This window comes from Salmo salar, chromosome 10 (assembly GCF_965601325.2).
Source record: "Salmo salar chromosome 10, fSalSal1, whole genome shotgun sequence".
Lineage (NCBI taxonomy): Eukaryota > Metazoa > Chordata > Actinopteri > Salmoniformes > Salmonidae > Salmo > Salmo salar.
In genome coordinates, this window is record NC_138300.1 from 49,550,981 (window position 1) to 49,572,500 (window position 21,520).

Genomic DNA, 21,520 nt, shown 5'->3' on the forward strand with positions numbered 1-21,520 from the left:
TGCCATTTCCTTGTGTTAGAGAGAGTGGGCGTAAGGAAAAAATAAAGAAAACACAAGGCACAATACAACCCACATCCACCAATTATTTCAGAAAAATGCATTGCCTGGAGCCATGAATGATGGTGTGCTTTGTTTTCCTCCCGTTGCTCCAAATGTGCACTGATCTCAAGCAGTCGTCTTTAATTTTTCATACCCATCTTAATTGCTATCTGAACGCAGTCAGTCAAGCAGGCAAACTGCACCAGTGGGGGTGGATGGTAAGATAGAGAGCGCATCAGTCTCAGAGACCCAGGTAATTAACTAAATATTGACTTACAGCAGAGTGGAAGTAAAACAGCTCAAATCTGCCCATTAGTTTCCAAAGCCTGGATGGAAGAAACCTTTAGCCAACGGAATTAAGGAGAATAACATTTCTATAAGCAGTGGAAAGGAAATAACATGTTGTCTCTCTTCCCCTTTCTACTTGGCCATGCTTGGCCGGTAAGCTAAGGCCCTTATTTCAGTTGTAAGCGAGCGCCTGGGTAAAAGTCACTGAGCGGTGGGGGATGAGGGAATGTAAGAGGAAATGAGAGAGAGGGATATGCAGAAGCTCCTGGTAATAACAGCAGTGGTTATGGCTGACCCCCAGCCCAGGGCCTCGGCTCACAGAACACTCACATTTCCACCAATTAGAGTTTGAGTTCTGCCACCCTGAGAAATATTCTAAAAAGGTCACATCTCAGACAAATGAGGAGAGACAAATATTCTGAAGTTATCAGGACAGAGGCGACAAACGGCAACGCATAGTGAATCTAAATAAGAACTGGCATGATGACACACAAACATACCAAGTTATCTTTGTCTCAAGTACAAACAAGGCCTTTTGTTCTCTGTGGTGAAAAGAATGCCCTGTATGCTGCTGTTGTTTGCCTCTGGAGATCAGGAGATTGTGTCTGGTTGTTTAGTCTCGTATCACACCTGTGGAGTCTGAGATGTTACAGACACTGTTTTGATTTTCACCAGCGAGATCTAATATATCACCTCAGGAGGGAGAGTGTGCGTCCAAAACGCCCCCCCCCCCTCTCCTATTCCCTATATAGTGCACTACTTTTGACCAGAGCCCTATGGGCCCAGTTCAAATGTAGTACACTATGTAGGGGAACAGGTTACCATTTGGGATGCAGACTGATTCTCAAGGACTCGGCTAGAGCGTCTCGCCATAATATAGTTCAAAACATGCAGGAATGGGGAGAGGTGATGGACAGAATGAATATATTTATCTGTTCTGGGTTTAATAACAAACTCACGCAGGGGAGAAGGGCGGACGGTGGAAGGATAAAAAGAGAAGCTCGGAGGGCAAGAGAGGCTGCCCTCTCTCTACCCCTCTCCGTCAGTCTGCTCTCTCAGAGGAGAGGAAAGGAGAGCGAGGAGATGGAGAGAGGAGACAGTCAGGGGATCTCACTTAAGAAAACAGTTCAAAATCCACTCAACCAAATGGATTGACCAAATAAGCTAGTCTAGCAATATTAAAGACTAAACAAGGGATTGTCTTACAGAAATCATTCACAGAGACAACATCAATTCTTTATACTGGCCCTCATCTCAAAATCCCTGGTGTCGGGGTTCTCCTGTGAAAAGCTGACAGATGGGAGTTAGTTTACCCCATCAACTATCAGATTGCTCCTCTTGGCTCAATATGCTGCGTCTCATGCTGGGATTCCGGTCAAAACATGGACACTGAGGAAGGAAGGACTCCATTAGATATAACCTGACCATCTCTCTTTGACTTTAACACCAAAGCAGGGAGTTGCTCTGCATCCTAAATGGTACCCTATTCCCTATATAGTGCACTACTTTAGACCAGAGCCTATATAGTGTACTACTTTTGACCACAAACTCATTGGATGCCACTTGGGACGTAGGCCTCTGATTCTCAATGCTCTCTGGTCTAACGCTCTGCACTGCAGCCCTGGCTGGTGATCTTAAAGTGACTGTGAAAGTAGGCTGTGAAATGGGTTGTGATGTCCACTCAGGATAAAAAACAACAAGGAATGAATGGAATGTCTCAGTGATGAAAACAATCTAAGCAATCCGTGGGAATGTCCTGAGTTGTCTATATACACTACCAGTCAAAAGTTTTACAACACCTACTCATTCAAGGGTTTTTCTTTATTTTTACTATTTTCTGCATTGTAGAATAATAGTGAAGACATCAAAACTATGAAATAACACACATGGAATCATGTAGTAACCAAAACAGGGTTAAACAGATTCTTCAAATAGCCAGCACTTCCATTGATGACACATAATGATGTTAATCTTTGATGTGAAGGTCAGGGTGGAGGGACTTTCACACACTGTGGCCATGCTATAGTGGTATGGGTTAACACATGGATGACAATCATAAGATCACACACTGTTCACACACTGTGGCCATGCTATAGTGGTATGGGTTAACACATGGATGACAATCATAAGATCACACACTGTTCACACACTGTGGCCATGCTATAGTGGTATGGGTTAACACATGGATGACAATCATAAGATCACACACTGTTCACACACTGTGGCCATGCTATAGTGCTATGGGTTAACACATGGATGACAATCATAAGATCACACACTGTTCACACACTGTGGCCATGCTATAGTGGTATGGGTTAACACATGGATGACAATCATAAGATCACACACTGTTCACACACTGTGGCCATGCTATAGTGGTATGGGTTAACACATGGATGACAATCATAAGATCACACACTGTTCACACACTGTGGCCATGCTATAGTGGTATGGGTTAACACATGGATGACAATCATAAGATCACACACTGTTCACACACTGTGGCCATGCTATAGTGGTATGGGTTAACACATGGATGACAATCATAAGATCACACACTGTTCACACACTGTGGCCATGCTATAGTGGTATGGGTTAACACATGGATGACAATCATAAGATCACACACTGTTCACACACTGTGGCCATGCTATAGTGGTATGGGTTAACACATGGATGACAATCATAAGATCACACACTGTTCACACACTGTGGCCATGCTATAGTGGTATGGGTTAACACATGGATGACAATCATAAGATCAAGTGCTGTGTGAGACAGTCATGACCTCCTAGATCATAAGTTATTATAATTTAACGTCTCAGAGAGAACACGTGCGTTATTGTAGACATCATACACAGAGCACAGTGAGGGCTAGACGGACAGAAACGTTTTCTTTAGTCGACTGTGTCTGTGGATGATGAAGTTACATGGCGCATTCTCTTACAGAGCCTCTAAAATCCTACTGAGACCTCAGAGGAAGAGAAAGAACTGGACTGAGAAAAGTGCTGAACATTCTAAACAGAACCAGATAGGGTTCCATATGGCAGACGGCACACCCATCTAGTAATAACACTAGCGTGATGTCACGTGGTTGGTTTGGCTTCCACTGTCTGCCTACAGCAGGGATGGGCAACTGATGGGGGTGGGAGCCACAAACATTTTTGAAATCATCATGAGGGGGGCCCCCCCAGAGAAAACATTTTTAAGTTTTAAAGTTCATTTTTGCCATGGGGCGGAGAGAAAAGTGTGACATTTTTAATATGATATCTGAGTGAGACTAACTGACTAACAAAATCAAATGGGGCCCATCAGGCTCTAATTTGACCATGATAGATGGCCACTAGACTAACTTTCCAATCAAATAACATTTTAGCTGACATGGGCTTATTGAGTGAATATCAGTGAGAGAAAAACAAGAGGAAAAACTGTTAATGCACAATCAAATTTCAAAATTGTACCTTGTGTATTCTACCTCACAAAAGAAAGTTGAGACCCCGACTGAGTTCCACATTTATTTATATATTTTTTTTTATAAAATCAGTTTTAAGTTTTGGTAAATTCCGCACTTCTGGTTCTGTTTTTCCAGGTTTTCATAAACAAATCACACTTTTTTTATGTAGAAAAACTACAAAAATGTACATTCTAAGTCCACAATGATGCTTAAACCACATCAGGAGAACACATTTGAAGTCAGAATGATCCCCAAAATATATTTTGGAGAGTGTAGCTTCCCTTTAATTCGCTCCCGAGTGGCGCAGCGGTCTAAGGCACTGCATCTCAGTGCTAGAGGCGTTACTGCAGACCCATAGTTCGATTCCAGGCTGTATCACAACCGGCCGTGATTGGGAGTCCCATAGGTCGGCGCACAATTGGCCCAGCATCGTCCGGGTTAGGGTTTGGCCGGGGTAGGCCACCAATGTAAATAAGAATTTGTTCTTAACTGACTTGCCTAGTTAAACAAAAATAAATACAAATTGAGCACCTAGCAAGAGACCTGCTAGCGGTGTTTTGTACTGTACAATATACAGTGTAGGCTACATGTGATGGCAGAGTTTGCAAAACAAATGCCCCGCGATTTATACAAATCAACATGATATCACTCTGCCAGGTAGGCCTGATTTTCAGTCAATACTTAAATTAGGAGTTTTTTTGGGGAAACCCTTTAGAAAAGTTCATTCAAACAGCCCATGATGACCGAATTGCACATCGCCAAGATTCAACCAAAACTTCACCTGTTTGTTGTTGTTTTCTGCAAACCCATTGCTGTTTGAATAAATCATGATAATAAAATAAAACATGTAAATTGTGAACCAAAAACCAACCTGACCAGCTATAAAAAAATAAATCACTGGCACTCTAGCGACCAATAAATGCTGGTTGTCGCACTGCCAAGTCAAAGGGTCGCAAATGTGAGTGTTTTGACCACAGTCATGAACCCTGAGAAGACCAAACAGCAATAACTATTACTACCAATCAGAGCAACACCTCAGTAAATACCTTAAAAAGTGACTTAACACAATTTGAAAACATGAAACAACTATTACATAATATAAGTAAACCATTCATCATATTATAATCAGTGGTTCTGGAACATGATTCTCTTGCTTTCATTCCACAATGAAAACACAGATTAGATTTCTGTCCTACTCTGACTTGAAAGATTCTCTGTGGGGCGATAATAGGGACGGGAATTGGACCTCATGATCCAATACTGAGGTGCAGATACAATATACAATACTGAGGTGCAGATACAATATACAATACTGAGGTGCAGATACAATATACAATACTGAGGTGCAGATACGATATACAATACTGAGGTGCAGATACGATATACAATACTGAGGTGCAGATACAATATACAATACTGAGGTGCAGATACAATATACAATACTGAGGTGCAGATACAATATACAATACTGAGGTGCAGATACAATATACAATACTGAGGTGCAGATACAATATACAATACTGAGGTGCAGATACAATATACAATACTGAGGTGCAGATACAATATACAATACTGAGGTGCAGATACAATATACAATACTGAGGTGCAGATACAATATACAATACTGAGGTGCAGATACAATATACAATACTGAGGTGCAGATACAATATACAATACTGAGGTGCAGATACAATATACAGTACTGAGGTGCAGATACAATATACAGTACAGTACTGAGGTGCAGATACAATATACAGTACAGTACTGAGGTGCAGATACAATATACAATACTGTGGTGCAGATACAATATACAATACTGTGGTGCAGATACAATATACAATACTGAGGTGCAGATACAATATACAATACTGAGGTGCAGATACAATATACAGTACTGAGGTGCAGATACAATATACAGTACTGAGGTGCAGATACAATATACAGTACAGTACTGAGGTGCAGATACAATATACAATACTGTGGTGCAGATACAATATACAATACTGAGATGCAGATGCAATATACAATACTGAGGTGCAGATGCATTATACAATACTGAGGTGCAGATGCAATATGTACGCCAATTCTCACGATTATGTTGCGATTCAATACTGTGATTTTATTGCAATTCGATGTTTCAAACATATTGCTCATTATATGTCTGCTACAGAGGGATAAGAGAGAGTCATGAGAAAACTAGTTTTGATCTGTCATGGAAATAAAAATGCTGAAAACAAACTGGCTCCCTATTTAAGTTTTAAGATGGAGAACAAGCTATTAAGGAAAAATACTGGCGTTTTGGTGCAGTGTACAGCAAACTAGCGCAAAAATAATATTGCAATATTGTCAAAATTATATATTGTCAAAAATAATATCCCGATATATAACTCGATTTTTACCCCATCCCTAGGAGATAAGGTATGCCGTCTTGGCATGCATGGCAGGCCCTCTCTCTGTGGTAAAGCCTACCATCTCTCTGTGCCTTCCTGCAGTAGATTACATAAGAGGATATGCTGCAGCTAGCTAGGACACTGCCGCAAAGAACACACTTCACACGCCAATACGTGCAAAGCCAGCCTGTTCACTGACCCATGTCACTTGACTGACCAACAACGATGGCTAGCTTAGCATTCAGGGGGGCTGGACTAAGACACAGGAATCCCTGTGTCCCCTGAACAGCACCTTGGTCATCTATCTGGGCTGAAAGCAGCCATCTTCAGCCCCTCTCTTCCACCAGGTGACAACAGGTACACGCTTTCCTCCTTTGGCTATGAATTATGAACATGACAACCAGAAGACAAGGAGAATTGAACAGACAGAAAGAGATGCAGAAAGGAGAAGAAATGTTTTTCCCTCCATCTCACTCCATTCCCATCTCTTTTCTTTGTGAGCGGGCACTGCAACCTTGAGGGAAGTGTGAGTCATCACTCCCCTCCAGCAGACTTTGGCCAGCCAGGCTATTTAGTGCTGAGGTTGGAGAAGCCTGTTTTCATCTGACAGACCGACTCGAACAAACAGGGCCCTCTGGCAATAGTCCCAAAAGGGACACAACAGTCACTGCAACACACAGAGAGGCAGAGCAGCAGACACAAAGACAACCACAGACAGTCTAACGTTGAAACAAACCCGACAGACCTAGACAAACAAGAGGAGAGACACAGACAGTCTAACGTTGAAACAAACCCGACAGACCTAGACAAACAAGAGGAGAGACACAGACAGTCTAACGTTGAAACAAACCCGACAGACCTAGACAAACAAGAGGAGAGACACAGACAGGTCTGACGTGCCATAATGTTGTCTACCATGTTCAGTTGTGTCACTCTGTCCTTGGACTGGGAGACATGTCCGTTTAGACTCCTATTCACAGTAATTATTCATCATGGTCTCATGTATATTTCACACACTGCATCATCAGCACAGTCAGCTCATTCTGGTAGAAGTCTTCATGAACTCCTCAATCAAAGGTTTGAATGTGAGTGAAATAAGTTGTCCTTTATGTAAGTCTGAGAGAAATAACTTGTCCTTTATGTAAGTCTGAGAGAAATAAGTTGTCCTTTATGTAAGTCTGAGAGAAATAACTTGTCCTTTATGTAAGTCTGAGAGAAATAAGTTGTCCTTTATGTAAGTCTGAGAGAAATAAGTTGTCCTTTATGTAAGTCTGAGAGAAATAAGTTGTCCTTTATGTAAGTCTGAGAGAAATAACTTGTCCTTTATGTAAGTCTGAGAGAAATAAGTTGTCCTTTATGTAAGTCTGAGAGAAATAAGTTGTTCTTTATGTAAGTCTGAGAGAAATAACTTGTCCTTTATGTAAGTCTGAGAGAAATAACTTGTCCTTTATGTAAGTCTGAGAGAAATAAGTTGTCCTTTATGTAAGTCTGAGAGAAATAAGTTGTCCTTTATGTAAGTCTGAGAGAAATAACTTGTCCTTTATGTAAGTCTGAGAGAAATAAGTTGTCCTTTATGTAAGTCTGAGAGAAATAACTTGTCCTTTATGTAAGTCTGAGAGAAATAACTTGTCCTTTATGTAAGTCTGAGAGAAATAAGTTGTCCTTTATGTAAGTCTGAGAGAAATAACTTGTCCTTTATGTAAGTCTGAGAGAAATAACTTGTCCTTTATGTAAGTCTGAGAGAAATAAGTTGTCCTTTATGTAAGTCTGAGAGAAATAAGTTGTCCTTTATGTAAGTCTGAGAGAAATAAGTTGTCCTTTATGTAAGTCTGAGAGAAATAACTTGTCCTTTATGTAAGTCTGAGAGAAATAAGTTGTCCTTTATGTAAGTCTGAGAGAAATAACTTGTCCTTTATGTAAGTCTGAGAGAAATAAGTTGTCCTTTATGTAAGTCTGAAATTGATCTTGTTTGAATAGACTAGCATTTGAAGTTGTGTTGAATTTTTCTATTTTTTTCTTTAGGGGTGTCATTTTACAAATACAATACAGAGATCTGCCCTTGACCAATTTCTGTGTGTGTGTGTGTGTGTGTGTGTGTGTGTGTGTGTGTGTGTGTGTGTGTGTGTGTGTGTGTGTGTGTGTGTGTGTGTGTGTGTGTGTGTGTTAATTCAGAATCAGAATTACCTTTACTCGCCAAGTACATTTGCACAGAATTAGCCTTGGTGAGGTGACAGACAGCCTTGGTGAGGTGACAGACAGCCTTGGTGAGGTGACAGACAGCCTTGGTGAGGTGACAGACAAGTCCACACAGACAGCCCAGCGCAATCCCAGCTGTCAGTCATCCTCCAGAGTGTGTTCCAGCCATGGCAGGATGACGTTAATACCAGTCTCTACTATTCATCCAGAGGTCTTTAAAGTGGTTCTATGCACCACGCCTCACAAAGGAAAACAGCCTTCCCGTTTTAAGGCACTTGACCTTTCCCGTCTTTGCAAACCAAAGAGGACACAGGGTTATTTAAGTCTGCAAGTGAAAAGGAAATGGTAATTTCCAAGTGAGTAAAACGATGACAATAAGGCAGACAGACTGTTTTTTTTCCCATGTTTGAATTCTGATCTCACGTTTTAAAAGGCCCTGCTCGTCTCCTGTGGCAGACTGAGTGTGTTTTAATGATGAAGCTGGGGAGAGATTAAAGAGCCCCTAGCTCCCATTGCAGCTAAGCCTTTCCCTTTTATACAAATGCAAATAGCATGTCACTGCGTTAATGTCTGGGCTTACTCTCACTAACTCATCAACCTAACATTATTCAGCTGATATTATACCCACATTATCTTAAACTCAGGAAACAGAAACTGAGCTCGACTTGGAAGCTACTGGGTGTTGAGTCAACAGAATGAACACGTGTGGACGTGCTGTAAACAGTGTTCACTGAAACAAATAGCCTCGCTGGATTTCACAGTCATTCACCTACTAGTCTATAAGGGATGCTGTCAACATGTCCTGCCTTGCATGGTGACGTGTGCTGTAGCTTAGATGTTCTGATGGGTGCCAGAGAAAAACTTTAAAAGCACTGAGAAATCTCAGAGGAATCAGTGAGTGTGCGAGTGTTATCCTCATCCTGTCCAGATGCTGCTCTCTGGGGACAATCTTAAAGCCTCTAGACCACTCTCTAGCCACCTGGCACTCTGATTGGTTACCAGGTCATTTTCTAGGAATTATAGGTAATGTATTGTGTATTTTTCATGAAAACACACACACACACACACACACACACACACACACACACACACACACACACACACACACACACACACACACACACACACACACACACACACACACACACACACACACACACACACACACACACAAGCCTGGCGTTAAACACCATCTGGCTATCCAGGGTTGTTTTCCTGAAGAGTGCAGACCAGACCAGAGACCAGACTACAGAGCCTCCATCTCCCCTCATCAGGGCTCTGTACTGTATGAGAGGGTATTCAACGAGTACCTGACCAAACCAGTGAAGACAGAAACACCTGTCATGTGAACTGCGTTAATATGTGTCATGATACAAGGTACAACACGGCTGTTACACCAGCAAACACAGCAGGCTGCCAATTCATGTTACACCAGCCAATACAGCAGGCTGCCAATTCATACATAAGGGAAGACACCAACATACCATATTGAGTAATGGTGACTATGACATCAGGCTGACAGTATATTAAATGGGCCAGTCAGGCTTTAGGTGACTATGACATCAGGCTGACAGTATATTAACTGGGCCAGTCAGGCTTTAGGTGACTATGACATCAGGCTGACAGTATATTAAATGGGCCAGTCAGGCTTTAGGTGACTATGACATCAGGCTGACAGTATATTAAATGGGCCAGTCAGGCTTTAGGTGACTATGACATCAGGCTGACAGTATATTAAATGGGCCAGTCAGGCTTTAGGTGACTATGACATCAGGCTGACAGTATATTAAATGGGCCAGTCAGGCTTTAGGTGACTATGACATCAGGCTGACAGTATATTAACTGGGCCAGTCAGGCTTTAGGTGACTATGACATCAGGCTGACAGTATATTAAATGGGCCAGTCAGGCTTTAGGTGACTATGACATCAGGCTGACAGTATATTAACTGGGCCAGTCAGGCTTTAGGTGACTATGACATCAGGCTGACAGTATATTAAATGGGCCAGTCAGGCTTTAGGTGACTATGACATCAGGCTGACAGTATATTAAATGGGCCAGTCAGGCTTTAGGTGACTATGACATCAGGCTGACAGTATATTAAATGGGCCAGTCAGGCTTTAGGTGACTATGACATCAGGCTGACAGTATATTAAATGGGCCAGTCAGGCTTTAGGTGACTATGACATCAGGCTGACAGTATATTAACTGGGCCAGTCAGGCTTTAGGTGACTATGACATCAGGCTGACAGTATATTAAATGGGCCAGTCAGGCTTTAGGTGACTATGACATCAGGCTGACAGTATATTAACTGGGCCAGTCAGGCTTTAGGTGACTATGACATCAGGCTGACAGTATATTAAATGGGCCAGTCAGGCTTTAGGTGACTATGACATCAGGCTGACAGTATATTAAATGGGCCAGTCAGGCTTTAGGTGACTATGACATCAGGCTGACAGTATATTAAATGGGCCAGTCAGGCTTTAGGTGACTATGACATCAGGCTGACAGTATATTAAATGGGCCAATCTAGGCTTTATGTGACTATGACATCAGGCTGACAGTATATTAAATGGGCCAATCTAGGCTTTATGTGACTATGACATCAGGCTGACAGTATATTAAATGGGCCAGTCAGGCTTTAGGTGGCATCGATCTCATAGTCATTAGCTACAGTACAGGAGAAAAGACGTTCAGGTATTTCACAAATAGGCATATTTACTGAAACTGAATAACTAATGTAATTAAAATATATAAAACAGATTCAAACTCCTCTTTAGTGCGACAGACAGACAGACAGACAGACAGACAGACAGACAGACAGACAGACAGGAAGCTGACTAGCTTATTACTGAGGAGTTGATCTAACAGAGGTTTCTTTACCTAGCTGCTGTAATTATGCTAGAAGATAAACCAGGAGAGAAGAGAAGGGGAGCGGGGTCAAACCAGGAGAGAAGAGAAGGGGAGCGGGGTCAAACCAGGAGAGAAGGGAAGGGGAGCGGGGTCAAACCAGGAGAGAAGAGAAGGGGAGCGGGGTCAAACCAGGAGAGAAGAGAAGGGGAGCGGGGTCAAACCAGGAGAGAAGAGAAGGGGAGCGGGGTCAAACCAGGAGAGAAGAGAAGGGGAGCGGGGTCAAACCAGGAGAGAAGGGAAGGGGAGCGGGGTCAAACCAGGAGAGAAGGGAAGGGGAGCGGGGTCAAACCAGGAGAGAAGAGAAGGGGAGCGGGGTCAAACCAGGAGAGAAGAGAAGGGGAGCGGGGTCAAACCAGGAGAGAAGAGAAGGGGAGCGGGGTCAAACCAGGAGAGAAGGGAAGGGGAGCGGGGTCAAACCAGGAGAGAAGAGAAGGGGAGCGGGGTCAAACCAGGAGAGAAGAGAAGGGGAGCGGGGTCAAACCAGGAGAGAAGGGAAGGGGAGCGGGGTCAAACCAGGAGAGAAGGGAAGGGGAGCGGGGTCAAACCAGGAGAGAAGGGAAGGGGAGCGGGGTCAAACCAGGAGAGAAGGGAAGGGGAGCGGGGTCAAACCAGGAGAGAAGAGAAGGGGAGCGGGGTCAAACCAGGAGAGAAGAGAAGGGGAGCGGGGTCAAACCAGGAGAGAAGAGAAGGGGAGCGGGGTCAAACCAGGAGAGAAGGGAAGGGGAGCGGGGTCAAACCAGGAGAGAAGAGAAGGGGAGCGGGGTCAAACCAGGAGAGAAGGGAAGGGGAGCGGGGTCAAACCAGGAGAGAAGAGAAGGGGAGCGGGGTCAAACCAGGAGAGAAGAGAAGGGGAGCGGGGTCAAACCAGGAGAGAAGAGAAGGGGAGCGGGGTCAAACCAGGAGAGAAGAGAAGGGGAGCGGGGTCAAACCAGGAGAGAAGGGAAGGGGAGCGGGGTCAAACCAGGAGAGAAGGGAAGGGGAGCGGGGTCAAACCAGGAGAGAAGGGAAGGGGAGCGGGGTCAAACCAGGAGAGAAGGGAAGGGGAGCGGGGTCAAACCAGGAGAGAAGAGAAGGGGAGCGGGGTCAAACCAGGAGAGAAGGGAAGGGGAGCGGGGTCAAACCAGGAGAGAAGGGAAGGGGAGCGGGGTCAAACCAGGAGAGAAGAGAAGGGGAGCGGGGTCAAACCAGGAGAGAAGGGAAGGGGAGCGGGGTCAAACCAGGAGAGAAGGGAAGGGGAGCGGGGTCAAACCAGGAGAGAAGGGAAGGGGAGCGGGGTCAAACCAGGAGAGAAGGGAAGGGGAGCGGGGTCAAACCAGGAGAGAAGAGAAGGGGAGCGGGGTCAAACCAGGAGAGAAGGGAAGGGGAGCGGGGTCAAACCAGGAGAGAAGAGAAGGGGAGCGGGGTCAAACCAGGAGAGAAGGGAAGGGGAGCGGGGTCAAACCAGGAGAGAAGAGAAGGGGAGCGGGGTCAAACCAGGAGAGAAGAGAAGGGGAGCGGGGTCAAACCAGGAGAGAAGGGAAGGGGAGCGGGGTCAAACCAGGAGAGAAGAGAAGGGGAGCGGGGTCAAACCAGGAGAGAAGAGAAGGGGAGCGGGGTCAAACCAGGAGAGAAGGGAAGGGGAGCGGGGTCAAACCAGGAGAGAAGGGAAGGGGAGCGGGGTCAAACCAGGAGAGAAGGGAAGGGGATGGGGTCTGATATCAAGCAGAGGAAAACTTTAATAAACTGGCTAATGAGAAATATAATAAACTATGATTATTTGCTCGTCTAAGATAACTCTGCAGGTCATATTTTCAGTTTAGAAATCGCTTCCACAATTTCCTGTGGGCTGCATTACGCAATAGCTGTGGATACATTAAAAAAGTGAATTATTTTTGCAGGCCTCTTATTATGTCATTCACGCAAAGCACAATGAACCGGTTTTACTAATCTGATAAACAGCTTCTCAGTGAGACGTGACAACCCAACTCCTCATGTTATCACTGTCATCCTGTCACAGACGAAGTCATTAACAATCACACACAACATTAGTTGGTATTTGCGTCGGACGTTCGTTAGCTACTTAACATTTTAATTCCTTGTTTTGACAAAACCTAGAACTTTCCCTAGCCTCTCATTCACCCTGTAATGTTATTGTGAACCAGCTTACTATAGACAAAGCTGTGGGTGTGTAGAATGAAGTTACAAACAACATGCAGTAATAGATTGTATACTGCCAACACAACCCAACGCTGAGAACTCAGATTTGATAATACTGCCATCTACTGGTGCAATGAACACCTGAAGACAGTATTTTATGGAGGTACAGTAATGTACCAGCACTTCCATACACATCCATTAGGTGTCGCCCTAGTGCTGCGATAGCTTGTAACAACCATACAATCTATTGATGCAACACACACAACTGTAGGGGTAGTGTGTGTGTGTGTGTGCGTGCGCGCTTAGTGGGTGTCAGTGAGGGCAGAGCAACCAGCTCCTCCCTGCCCTGCCCTGCCTGGAAGAGCAATAGTGGACAGCACTGTGTACTGCCTGGCTAGATGGATGGAGCTGTCCACCATAGGTGGAGCAATCAAATGGTTGGTTATAAAATACTGATGATTAATATAAAGCTTCATCCATATTGATTTATAGGGACGGGGGATAAACAAGGAATCATTTAGTCAGTAGGTCATCACTGTGTGTCTCTAGGAATGAATATAGTTTGTGTATGTGTGTCTGTTGCGTGTGTGTGTCTGATGCGTGTGTCTGTTGTGTGTGTTGTGTCTGTTGAGTGTGTGTTGTGTGTGTCTGATACGTGTGTCTGTTGTGTGTGTTTTGTCTGTCTGCTGCGTGTGTCTGCTCTGTGTGTCTGTTGTGTGTGTGTCTGATGTGTGTGTGTGTGTTGCGTGTGTGTGTCTGTCTGTCTGCTGCGTGTGTCTGCTCTGTGTTTGTTGTGTGTGTGTCTGATGTGTGTGTGTGTGTGTGTGTGTGTGTGTGTGTGTGTGTGTGTGTGTGTGTGTGTCTGATGCATGTGTGTGTGCAGTAGAAGAAGCAGTGTACACACCAGTCCTGCAGTGAGTGATGGTGCAGACTGGCCCAGGGACTGGTTCCTCATGCGAACCAGGTTGTTGGGGGGTTCTCCAGGAGGCTGCCAGGCTAGCTGACTCACCCCACCCTGCATACTGCTGGACAGGGGCAGGAGCTGCTTACCTAGGGGGGAGGAACAACAAGACAACCAGGCTCAAATACTGAACAACAGCTCAACGTTGTGTGTGTGTGTGTGTGTGTGTGTGTGTGTGTGTGTGTGTGTGTGTGTGTGTGTGTGTCTCTCTCTCTCTTACCGGTCATAGCCATGCTGCTACGGCGAGCGCGGCCGTCATCCTGGCTGAGCTGTCGGTGTAGTTTGGTCTTGTTGGCGGCGGGGGACAGGTCAGGGTTACTCAACTTCCTGAACAACAGGGGAGGGGGCGCAGCAAACTCCTTCTACAGAGAGAGAGAGAGATGGAAGGGAAGAGGGAGAATGGAGACAAGAGCAGAGAAAGAGGGAGAGGCGACGAAGAGAGAGGTGGGAGGAGAGGGAGATGGGGAGGGACGGGGAGGGAAAGGAGAGAGAGCGAGAGGAACGGGGAGGGAGAGAGAAAGCGTAGGAAAGAGGGACGGGGAGAGAGAGAGCATAATGGGGAGGGAAAGGGGAGGGAAAGGAGAGAGAGAGTAGGAGAGAGAGGGACAGTGAGGGAAAGGAGAGAGGACGGGGAGGGAAAGGAGAGAGAGACAGGGAGGAAAGGAGAGGAAGAAGAGAACAAAAGACAGGCCTATTAAAACACTCAGCTCCAATCCCAACAAGTAAAGTAAGCTGTCCCAGTCCACGTGAGTATCCATCTCTGTAGCTATTCAACAGTGAAGTAACACCACCGCAAAGCCAACCAAACCCCAGTCAGTCAGTATTGGCTCATGTGATGTTTGCGCAGGCCCCTGGCCAACCAAACCCATCAGTCAGTAAATGGCCTCTCGCCAAACAAGCCCCAGTCAGTCATTAAATGTCCCCTGGCCAACCAAACCCCAATCAGTAATGGCCCCTGGAGGCCCTTGGCCAACCAAACCCCAGTCAGTAAATGGCCCCTGGAGGCCCTTGGCCAACCAAACCCCAATCAGTAAATGGCCCCTGGAGGCCATTGGCCAACCAAACCCCAGTCAGTAAATGGCCCCTGGAGGCCCTTGGCCAACCAAACCCGTCAGTCAGTAAATGGCCCCTGAAGGCCCCTGGACACAGCAAGGCCATAGAGTGCAGAGAAAACACAGACAGTGGAGCCACTGCTAACAGCGCCTCTACACACACATCCCATAAAACACTGATCAAACAGGGGTTTAAAGCACAAACACAGGAAGATCTGATTTTAAAATCAGTTGTAAAGGGGTGGACAGTTCCTGAAATATTGATTTTGCCTGTTGAGACCAATTCCAACGGAGATCACCAGAGAGAGGCACATGGAGGATGTGATGTACAGCCAGTTAGATGAGTCAGGCCTATTTGTTTTGCTTCGATGGCCTCGGAAACATCCGTCACCGTGGAAACCTGGCTTGGCTGAGGTCACTTCCTCTCCCCAGCCACCAGACCAACCCCTGGCGTTGTAAGGAGGAGTGTTCCAGAAGCATCTGGCGTGTCAGACCACCACCCCTCAGTGGGCTTATTTAGTTAGTTTTCCGAAATATGCAATCTTCAAAAAGCAAGAAAGTTGGCGCAGATGTATCATTCAGGCCAGGTGCTTGCATTAATGATGAGACAAATAGCTAATGTTAGCTAGCTAGTGAAATTAGAACGTGTGACTAACACCAGTGCGGCAAGCAGTCGCCTGCATAAACGTTTTCAGTCATCAGGGCATGCCATTTGCAGTTGAAATGCATAGCCAATACATGTTTTATTGAATAACAGTTTAATGTACATATTGTTTCTGTAAGCAAACATTGTCGTAATGAACTGCATGCTTGTACTTGTCATAATGTACTCTCATTGCGAGGTTGCCATAAAGCAGGGCTGTACAACTCTGTTCCTGGAGAGCTACGTCCTGTAGGTTTTCACTCCAACCCTAATCTAGCACATCTGATTCTAATAATTAGCTGCTTGACAAGATGAATCAGGACAGCTACAACAACGGTTTACGTGAAAACCTCCAGGAACATGGTTGGAGAGCCAGGCCATAAAGTGTTTGTTTACATGATCTATGACTGTTGTAAACACTGTAGTAAATCTACTCAAGATAAATGCTGATGCTGACACCTAGCGTGGCATTACGAAGTGCATGTTGCTGCAATTCAATGCTTATTTGTGAACAGTGCAGTTTCAGATAGAGTTGAATTAATTCAACCAGCCACCCCTTGTTGTGGTTTAGCACAAATACTTTTGCATACTTCTTATCCACTGCTATAGATAGGTACAACTTAAAGATGTGTCTAAGAAGGTAAACTAAACACGTTTTGTATTTACTGTCGTATTTATAAAGGACATAGTTGCTTTTTGGTGGATATCCTGTAAACCACAAATTAAATGTTATTAAATAATGTTAATTGTAATATTTCGTTATAATTTGTCATCATTTAGAGCAGTGGTCACCAACCAGTCGATCACCAAATATATAAATAAAAAAACTAAAAAAACTACGATAAAGCCTTGTGTTCCTATTTTTTTTAAATGAATTCCACACTGTTGACAGTGGGTGGACTTGATTCAGCAGCCCTAGCGTCAGGAAGGCAAAGTGTTCCCATTTTGAACCATTTCATGTGTCTGAAGATAGAACTCTGCCTACCCGGCAGGCCCAGAGAGCAAATCAAGCGCTCCTTTCGGTCTATGGCTGGCAGTTTCCTCCAGCCATACACTGTAAAAAGAAGCCTCGAAAGCACAGCAAAGTTGATACTGTGAGATTTCAAAACTTAGAACCATGACTAGAGAAAACAAATACAGCAAAGAGCTGCTGTTTTTATGAGTGAGTTCATGTTTAAGTTGTTATTCAGCACTGTCAACACTTTGTGCCGTCTCCCTACTTTCCCTCACGCTACAACCAGCACTGCAGTGAATGAGTATAGTAAAGTGTTACCGATAAGCTAGCGTTGTTATTATAAGCGGCTTGTCTTTTTTTAATATCGAGGAATATTTCACCTTCTCTGGTCATTGGAGTAACAACATAAATTGGTGCATGAGGCAGAAATGCAGTGAGACTTGAGGTTAGCCATCAGCTGGAAGACTATGCCCCCTTTTCTCAGCGGAGGGAGGGAGAGCGGAGGGACGCTGAGTCAGGTGAGAGGCAGCCTCCCTGCTGCTGCCTCCCTGCTGCTGCCTCCCCCTCAGACTGACCATCAGAAGCAGGTAATCAGTCCAGTAAATATATATACAGTGAGGGGAAAAAAGTATTTGATCCCCTGCTGATTTTGTACGTTTGCCCACTGACAAAGAAATGATCAGTCTATCATTTTAATGGTAGGTTTATTTGAACAGTGAGACAGAATAACAACAAAAAAATCCAGAAAAACGCATGTCAAACATTTTATAAATTGATTTGCATTTTAATGAGGGAAATGAGTATTTGACCCCCTCTCAATCAGAAAGATTTCTGGCTCCCAGGTGTCTTTTATACAGGTAACGAGCTGAGATTAGGAGCACACTCTTAAAGGGAGTGCTCCTAATCTCAGTTTGTTACCTGTAAAAAAGACACCTGTCCACAGAAGCAATCAATCAGATTCCAAACTCTCCACCATGGCCAAGACCAAAGAGCTCTCCAAGAATGTCAGGGACAAGATTGTAGACCTACACAAGGCTGGAATGGGCCACAAGACCATCGCCAAGCAGCTTGGTGAGAAGGTGACAACAGTTGGTGCGATTATTTGCAAATGGAAGAAACACAAAAGAACTGTCAATCTCCCTCGGCCTGGGGCTCCATGCAAGATCTCACCTCGTGGAGTTGCAATGATCATGAGAGCGGTGAGGAATCAGCCCAGAACTACACGGGAGGATCTCGTCAATGATCTCAAGGCAGCTGGGACCATAGTCACCAAGAAAAAAATTGGTAACACACAACGCCGTGAAGGACTGAAATCCTGCAGTGCCCGCAAGGTCCCCCTGCTCAAGAAAGCACATATACATGCCCGTCTGAAGTTTGCCAATGAACATCTGAATGATTCAGAGGACAACTGGGTGAAAGTGTTGTGGTCAGATGAGACCAAAATGGAGCTCTTTGACATCAACTCGCCGTGTTTGGAGAAGGAGGAATGCTGCCTATGACCCCAAGTATACCATCCCCACCGTCAAACATGGAGGTGGAAACATTATGCTTTGGGGGTGTTTTTCTGCTAAGGGGACAGGACAACTTCACTGCATCAAAGGGACGATGGACGGGGCCATGTACCGTCAAATCTTGGGTAAGAACCTCCTTCCCTCAGCCAGGGCATTGAAAATGGGTCGTGGATGGGTATTCCAGCATGACCCAAAACACACGGCCAAGGCAACAAAGGAGTGGCTCAAGAAGAAGCACATTAAGGTCCTGGAGTGGCCTAGCCAGTCTCCAGACCTTAATCCCATAGAAAATCTGTGGAGGGAGCTGAAGGTTCGAGTTGCCAAACGTCAGCCTCGAAACCTTAATGACTTGGAGAAGATCTGCAAAGAGGAGTGGGACAAAATCCCTCCTGAGATGTGTGCAAACCTGGTGGCCAACTACAAGAAACGTCTGACCTCTATGATTGCCAACAAGGGTGTTGCCACCAAGTACTAAGTCATGTTTTGCAGAGGGGTCAAATACTTATTTCCCTCATTAAAATGCAAATTAATTTCTAACATTTTTGACATGCATTTTTCAGGATTTTTTTGTTGTTATACTGTCTCTCACTGTTCAAATAAACCTACCATTAAAATTATAGACTGATCATTTCTTTGTCAGTGGGCAAACGTACAAAATCAGCAGGGGATCAAATACTTTTTTCCCTCACTGTATTATGCTCACTCAGCTGTGACTCACAAGTAATAAAACAAATGATCTATTACCAGTATGATTATTTACCTACATTTTTTCAAAATGGTCTGAGAAGAACAAAATTGGCAGTGCAATTTAAACATCGTTAATATGCTACAGAAGTATTTTTAATTGGTGAATTTTAATTTGTGAATGTTGCATAGGCTTACGTTTTTTAAGTCATGTTAATAATAATAACAACAAAAATTAACGGTAGATCCCGGCTTGCATTTCGACTCAGAAAGGGATCTTGACTCAGAAAAGGTTGGTGGCCACTGATTTAGAGGATCTGTTTATTCCACCTTTAAAAAAAGAGTTTTGCCACCCATAAAATCAGTATCGGTATCAGACCCAAAAATCCCATATCGGCCGGGCTCTAATCCTAACAATCACAGAAAAACCCAGAGGAATACAACTGCATCACACACAGGAATATATAAACATCTGCAACAAAACACACTGACACCCGCCATTCAATAGTTGAATTTGTGTCTATCTACGACTCCAACAACAAGCTATTGTATGGCCTTCGTAATTCACAACAAACAAAGGCACATTATGAAACATCACCAGTCTGACTAACATTTCCTTGTGCATGATGGGACAGAATCAGAGCAGGTCTCCCTGTTCAGTAATACTGCAATATCCCTAGGGCAGCATTTCCATCCAGCCATGGAGCCCCAGGCCAGACAGCAGGCTAGGCACTGGTCAGGTCCCGACAGAGAGACGAGCACCAGACAGGACCAGAGGAAGGAGGGTAGGTGCAGGGACTGTGGCTGAAGAAAGTAAGGGTTGGGTATGATAATCAGCTCGAGCTGTGGTGAGAGACAGACAAGCAGGCAGGAACAGGAAGCGGGGAGGAGAGCTTCATGTACAGTATGTTCAGTGCCTCCACCACTGCATTTCCCTCCTTCACACCTAGGTGGTATAGTCAGGCTTGAGATGTTGAGGAAAAATAAAAGCTGTGAAATGAACACATACAGGTAACTGCCAAAATAAAGGAAATACCAACATAAAGTATCTTAATAAGGCTTTGGGCCACAATGAGCCGCCAGAACAACTTCAATTCACCTTTGCATAGATTCCACATCTGTCTGGAACTCTATTGGCGGGATGCGACACCATTCTTCCACAATAAATTATATCATTTGGTGTTTTGTTGATGATTGTGGAAAACGTTGTCTCAGACGCCACTCCAGAATCTCCCATAAGTGTGTAATTGGGTTGCATGACTGACTGACACACACACACACACACACACACACACACACACACACACACACACACACACACACACACACACACACACACACACACACACACACACACACACACACACACACACACACACACACACACACACACACACACACTAAACCCCCTGTGCTAATTTGGGACTCTCCTCCTTCAAAGTCTCTGAGATCTCTTCTTCTAGCCATGGTACCCAATATAATGGACAACTGGGCATTTGTAAAGCACCTGCTTTCAATATACTTTGTATCCCTCACTTACTAAAGTGTTTCCTTAATTTTGGCAGTTACCTTTACAATCAGCTTTTAAGAGCATTGGATATTTAACAGGGGATTTGAGTGTGTAAACCAGCGTAGTTGGATATGTCCTTTAGCCCCAGGAGGTTTTGTATAGGAGGGTACTGGAGCCAACAGCAGCTAGTGTTAACATGCACACGCTCTCCCGCCCTCTTTATTTCTCCCTCTCTTTCTCTCTCACTTTCTCTCTCCCCAGTGAAAGCTCCTTACGCTTGGCTCACGTTACTCCTTTGAGGCGTTGAATGACTCCTCCTCTTCACCTCCTTCCTCTGGTCCAGATGTTTTCCGTAGTGAGTGGTCTCATCACTGGTTCCTGGCAGAGTGTCTCCTTCCTGCCCCCTCAACCAAGGTTTCTCCACTGAGGTTTCCTCTGGGCCGCTCCAACCGTCATACTGACACCCCGCCGCCTCAATGGGTCATAAGCAACAGCCTGAGACTGAGCAGCGGGACTACTAGGCAGACAGCGAGACTACTAGGCAGACAGCGGGACTACTAGGCAGACAGCGGGACTACTAGGCAGACAGCGGGACTACTAGGCAGACAGCGGGACTACTAGGCAGACAGCAGGACTACTAGGCAGACAGCGGGACTACTAGGCAGACAGCGAGACTACTAGGCAGACAGCGAGACTACTAGGCAGACAGCGGGACTACTAGGCAGACAGCGGGACTACTAGGCAGACAGCGGGACTACTAGGCAGACAGCGGGACTACTAGGCAGACAG

At 44.9% G+C, this 21,520-nt stretch overlaps 1 protein-coding gene across 7 annotated transcripts in view; it reads right to left on the bottom strand.

Moving 5' to 3' along the window:
- mast2 (microtubule associated serine/threonine kinase 2) overlaps positions 1–21,520 on the bottom strand; it is a 334,787-nt gene that overhangs the window by 243,643 nt on the left and 69,624 nt on the right. For all 7 annotated transcript variants that reach the window (XM_045687864.2, XM_045687863.2, XM_045687862.2 and 4 more), the window contains exons 2-3: positions 14,597–14,738; positions 14,320–14,465 (exon numbers count right to left, since the gene is read on the bottom strand). In XM_045687864.2, the coding sequence (XP_045543820.1) occupies positions 14,320–14,465; positions 14,597–14,738 (288 nt within the window). The remainder of the gene's footprint in view (positions 1–14,319; positions 14,466–14,596; positions 14,739–21,520) is intronic.